This window comes from Lepidochelys kempii, chromosome 3 (assembly GCF_965140285.1).
Source record: "Lepidochelys kempii isolate rLepKem1 chromosome 3, rLepKem1.hap1, whole genome shotgun sequence".
In the NCBI taxonomy this organism is placed as follows: domain Eukaryota; kingdom Metazoa; phylum Chordata; order Testudines; family Cheloniidae; genus Lepidochelys; species Lepidochelys kempii.
The window spans coordinates 203,099,404-203,105,437 of NC_136382.1; the positions used below are offsets into that span (position 1 = coordinate 203,099,404).

General features: G+C 48.3%; 1 protein-coding gene across 10 annotated transcripts in view; it reads right to left on the reverse strand.

Annotated features, from left to right (window-relative positions):
• PLCB1 (phospholipase C beta 1) overlaps nucleotides 1-5,483 on the reverse strand; it is a 653,791-nt gene extending 648,308 nt beyond the window's left edge. For all 10 annotated transcript variants that reach the window (XM_073339660.2, XM_073339659.2, XM_073339667.2 and 7 more), the window contains exon 1: nucleotides 5,153-5,483. In XM_073339660.2, the coding sequence (XP_073195761.1) occupies nucleotides 5,153-5,251 (99 nt within the window). In that variant the 5' untranslated portion in view covers nucleotides 5,252-5,483. The remainder of the gene's footprint in view (nucleotides 1-5,152) is intronic.
• Nucleotides 5,484-6,034: the final 551 nt, after the last annotated feature.

Below are 6,034 nucleotides of genomic sequence, written 5' to 3' on the forward strand. Positions count from 1 at the left end.
GCTGATCTGAAGGTATACATTGTCCCCAAATGTGAAATAGTTATGGGTAAGGACAAAGTCACAAAGTTCAGCCACCAGTCTATAAATCTCCTCTTCCTGAAACGGTAACTGTCAAACACTGGGAATGAGGGACACCAGCATGTCTACAGCACTGGCAGTCAAACCAATGTTTGAACAACCCAGACTTCTTTCCCTGCTACGAAAGGCTAAGATTGTTCCTGACCAGTGATTCTGCTCATCTTGATTTTTGGAAGCCTAACTTGAGACAACTGAAAGGATCCCAATTTCGGAGAGCAAGGTGCTCAGCCCATTCTGACAATCAGGCCCCCCTGTAAGGAGTCTCAAGCCAAAACATCCTTCAATGGGGAAGCAGATGGCTATGGGGATATTATATAGTCACCTGTAATCCTGGTGTATGAGAACTTCACTTGTCTCGTAGGATAGAGGTGTATTCTCTTTTATTTAAATAAGATTTTAAATGGATTTCAACGTACAGGACAGGAAATCCCCTGCAGAACACATGGAATTTCCAGCCTTTACGATTGCGTAGATTGCACCAATTTAAACAGTCTAAATTGACAGAAGATTATTACTGCTCAGAGCACGGTCAATGAAGTCAACAAGAGTCTTTCAACTGAGATCACCTATGCACTTCACACAGACATTGGATCAGGCCCTATACGAGGCGTGTAGGTGACCAATTTGCACTTATGAGTAGATGAGGGTCCACATCACACATTTAGCATTGCACATGTTGCACTTCTTAGTGGTCTCAGCAAAGTTACTAGATGGATATTGGAGGGCAGTTCGCTCTCTAACACCTAGGAATGGCTGCTCCAGGCCAGGTTTCAAGCACACTGGTGGGTCAGTTTAAAAGCTTACATTACTACTGCTTCTGCCAGCATCTCACCCCAGCATCATTCAAAGAAGTACTAAATTAATTCTTTAAGAGCTATTGCTTTACTCTTCCTCCAACACATTGTGTGACTGCGTGATAGCCACTAAGTGCTACTCTGGGTAAAATCCTTTCAGCACTCCCATTTGCAGAAAGCTATTTTCAGTGGCTTATAACTCATCTGGAAAATTTTGCTCTGGGCTGAAACTTGGTACAAGTCACAAGGTTTTGCTGAGGAAGAGCCTTTGTTTTATGAGATGTGAAAAGAAGTCAATATGGTCATTTTTCTATTAGAGAAATAAAACAGACAGGAAATGTGCTGTATGGGAAAGCATAGGTAGGCGATAATGCTGTCTTGACAGAGGAGTGGATCAAATCTTTTCCATATCAGATTTCTAGGGTTGTACCAAACACGAAAAAAGTCGTTTTCAGGTGCTTTGGGGAGGCCCAAACAACATAAACTGAAATTCCAGGACCAAGTTCTGTCGACTTGTTACTTCAGTGGTAATTTGGCTCTGCCTACAGACAGGACCAGTATTCATGTATGGGAGGAGGAAGGGGGTAAGAGAAGAATAGCTAATTATTTGTTTAGTAAGATATTTTCAAAAGCACCTAAGGTATTTAGGAGCACACGTCCCATTGATAGTCAAAGGGGCTTGTGCTCCTAAACCCCTTTAGCACCTTTTAAAATCTCCTCCTACAAAAGCGGATTGTGGGAAGTATTCTCCCCTGCCTCCACCCAACAAATATTTCATAAGGAACCTTAGTGCATGAGCTTAACTTCTCTGCACATCCACTAGGTTTACACAATGGATCCAAAGTAGTTGTAATGGTCTATTAGGTTTTATTGTCATGGTAAATTCTTTAACATATTATGTATCATCATTATTATGGCTTATTGTTTCACAGAGGAGCTCCTATATACACATTTTCACACTTTAGACCATAAAGCCTCAGGTCAATGATGCTCATTAAAAAAAAAATCTCTCTGAATACAGGCAATGTATGTCTATTGACAATTTAAGGTATGAAATGTTCCATACTACAGTAGGGATCACTTCCACTAAAATATTTTTCCCTGGGGTGATTCCATTGCTGGAATGAGGCATTGTGGGTAAAAAAATATTAAAGAAAAAAACCCTCTCGCACACACTAAGTAAATTGCAATTAAATAAATCAAAAGAGAGTTAAGGCTCAAAACTATTTCAGTGTTATGCCCATGGCAGGTGTCTCAGTGCCAGATAATCTCAGTCCCATTTCTACATTCATATATGTTCCAGAGAACCCTCCTCACTTAGAGAGCCCACCAATAAAGAATGGGGCGGGGCATGAGGATCTATTCTTGTGTATGAGGTTGCAGGATTGGGGGGCTCATATGTGCCAGATATAACAGGGAATCTATAACAATTAATCTTGATTTAGGATTTATATCCTTTGTCAATTTTTGCTAACAACCTTCATGCTTAATATTGTGGGTGGTTTCATTTAGTCTATACAATACTAATATATAGTCATAATTAAATAAAAAAATCCTGTAAGTTATTTATACAGGAAGACTCCATTTTCACAGAGTGCATCTCTTCACCTATACACATTTCTGAATTATGGTGCAGTAATAGCCCTCACAAATAAAAACAAAGGACCAAATTCTCTGCAGATTTAACTCTATCAGCTAGTTTTATTTGCAGATAATTTAGTCCTATCTTTCAAGGTAACAATATCCATGAGATATTGCAAACAATTCTGTTCTTGTCACAGTTACACATTCGAGGGCCATGAAAAATAGGCAAAACACATAATCCATGTTTGATAACTCCTTGTATTCTTCACCTGGAGAGTATAAATCACTGTTAATTTGCCCTCAGCATATATGTAGTTTATGAATTTGCTGGCAAGATTGCTTATCAAAAATATATATATATATCTCACAGCACTAAGGCTGAAACTGTGCTGTGATCTACAATACAGCAAATCTGATCGGTGAGAACTCACAGGTGTCAACTCAACCCGAACAGCAAGTGAATCATCCATTTTAGATCCAAATCTACCTCAGGCACTATGTGACCCTTGTGTTATCTCACTGTTTATAACTGTAAATTATTGGCACAGTCATGAAACTCAGCTTCTAGGAATCCCTTAATAAGTAAATCCCCATTGCTTCAAGACTTCCCTCCTAATTTTTTGGTGTTGCATTCCTCACTGCAAGCATTTGTCACACATTTATGAAGGTCAGGATCACACCTTTAGTCTCTTGACAGGTTGAGAGCAATGGTAACGTGATACTGTGCAACAGAACGGGAGCAGTGAACGGCACTTTCTCTTTGCTGTTACTGCGCATGTCTCTAGAGAAGTCAACTTTACACAAGAATTTTTCTTTTTGAGCTGAGCTAGTATAAAAGGAGATCTCGAAAACTAGTTCTTCTCAACAACTCTTGCCATTCAGTCCGTGCAGCAAGTCGGTCTTCTCCTTTATGCCCAATCCATATACTTTCATCGCAATGCTGCCTCAGTGCACACATCAGCACCAGCCCTGGTGGGTTGTCCATTTCTCTAGCTGTGTGCGGAGGGCAGGAACCCTTGAGGTTTTACCACAGGAGCAACCACTGAGGGATGGGATTCACAAGGAACCTGCCCCCTCTGTTTCCTTCCACCCGATGCTATATCCTCCCCACTCATAACTGGTGGCCCAATGCTGGGGAGGAGAATGTTATCCACCCAGTCTCTGAAGAAGTCCCTAGCACAGCCTATAAAGAGAAAAAGAAGTCCCAACTGCTAATCAGCTACCGTTCAGGGGGCAGCATAGACCTACCCCTCTCCCACACTATGTAGCAATGCTGAGATGAAGAGACAGAAATAGTATTGGATGTTTCAGGGGAGGAAGGGATGCTGCTTGTGTGTGTGTGATTTTGTACTGAAGGGGTGTGAATGTGTTTTGTGTTGCAGAAACAAAAATGCATGAGAGCTTTGGGGGAATCAGAGAAGAAGTGTGTAGGAGAGAGGGGGTCTTGTTGGGAGGCTTGAATGCATGTAGATTTTGGGAGGAGTCAAGGATTGTGAGAGCTGTTTGCCGAGGAAAAAAGGTGAACGGGTACCTGTGATGTTCTTCATTTAGGGGATGCAAGGGTGTGTATGCACAGGTCGTGTGATAGAGGGTGGAGAGGCAAGCTGGGTGAGGTAGAAGCTTTTATTGGACCAAATTCTGTCAGTGAAAGAGACAAGCTTTCAGCCTATTTCAGGTCACAAGGTGGAAGGGGAAGAGTCCATAAAGAGAGAGGGAATGAAGAAGACTGGCGAAAGCGGCAAAAGGCTGCGAAAGTAGTCATTACAAAGAGAGAGAGAACACAGGGAAAGAAAGAGGAAGGGGACAAAAGCAAAAAGAATACACTTTAAATCACCATCTATAACAATATAGGGGAATACAGGGTGAATTAGATGGAATACAACATAACCAAGAGACACGGGAGAGGGGAAAGATAACAGTGAATGAAGTGAAATGGGACGAACAGATAGATGCAAGGGAGACAAAGTAAGTTCAGAAAAGTTTTAGCAGTCAAGAGGCAGTTTAGATGTCAAAGGGTTACAATAAACAATAGATCCGAAGGTGCACACGCTAACGTAGATGGCATGCTAAAAGGAATAGGGACCATAATTCACCGCCGGCATGGAAACAAATCCCTACTGTCAACCTGCTCCCCCTCCGTTTTAAACGCCCCCCACCCCCAGACTCATCCTCCAACTTGTATAATGCGGGCCGGCACCTGTGTGGCTTCCGGCCCCGCACACTCGCCCTACGCTCTGGAAACAACCCCAGTCGCGGGGGAGGCCACACCACACACCGGTGCCGGCCCCAAACCCCCTGCACCCGAGCGCGGGCTCCTCCTTTTCGGAGGAATCATCCTCTTCCCCCGCCCCAACATGAAATTCAACACTCGGCAAGGACGCGGGGAGGCCCCCTCGCTCTGCCCCAGCCCACAACAGGTGTGAGCCAAGGTGAGGCTGCCCCCCGCCTCCCCCGCTCCCCGTCCCCCGGCGGTGCGCGGCGCGGTCCATGTGCCGGGCCGGAGCCGGGCATCCAGCCGCGCTCGGCACGTTGCCTTGTCCCCCATCCCGCCGCCGGAGGGGGCAGCCCTGGGGGGCGGGGGACGCGCCTGGAGGGTGGGTAGAGGGGGGACACACACACACACACACACACACCTTGTCCTGGAAAGGGAGAGGCGGGCGGGGGGGGGGGACAGGGAAGGAACAGATCCGACTTACATCGTCCCACTTGACAAATTTGGTGCCTTTCTTCAGGAGGTCGGAGACGCAGACGGGTTTGAGCTGCAGCGCGTGGACGCCTGGCTGTGCCCCGGCCATGGGCAGCGCATGGAGGCTGCCCGCAAGGAGGGCAGCCCCGGGCGGCGGCGGCGGCGGGGAGGAGGAGGAGGAGGAAGCACCGGGGAGTGGGCTGCCGCAGCCGGGCGAGGGAGTCACCGGCGCGCAGGGGCGGCGAGCAGGCAGCTGGCGCGGCCGCCGGCGGACAGAGCCATGCAGCGGCGGCACATCCTATATACACGCGCGCCCGGCGCGAGCGCGCTGCCCGCCCTCCTCCTCCTCCCCCCCCCCCCCCTCCCCAGCTGACTCGGCCCCCAACTTTCCTCCGCGCTGGGTCACCCGCCTGCCCGCGGGGCGGCAGCGCCACCTACCGGCACAAGGAGGCCGCTGCAGCCGGGCGGGGGGGAGGAGACAGAGTGGCGCGCGCGGAGCTGGCGGGTGGGGTGGGGGAGACTGGCTTTGCAACCCCCCCAGGCAAGGCGAAGTTAGGGGGCAGGCCAGCTCTGGCTCTATCTGGGGAGAGAGGGGTTAGCACAGCTGCAGCTTTTCCCCTCTCCCCCCGGCTCCAATCGCCCCCAGTATTTCATGGCCCTTTGCCAGCAGTCAGCTGGGGGCGGGGGCAGGGCCCACCTGCAGAACAGGTGGCAAAGGCTTTCTCTGCTCAGCAGGAAGGGGGAAATCCTGGCCCCACGCGGGAGAACGCCCCTTGGCCTGCAAGCAGAGGCAAAATTCCACCCAGGAGTCTTATAGCTAGGGTGACACCCGTCCCTCCTGCCCAGGGACCGGTGACGAGTGTCCCCAGGAGCGCATGACATACAGGAGACA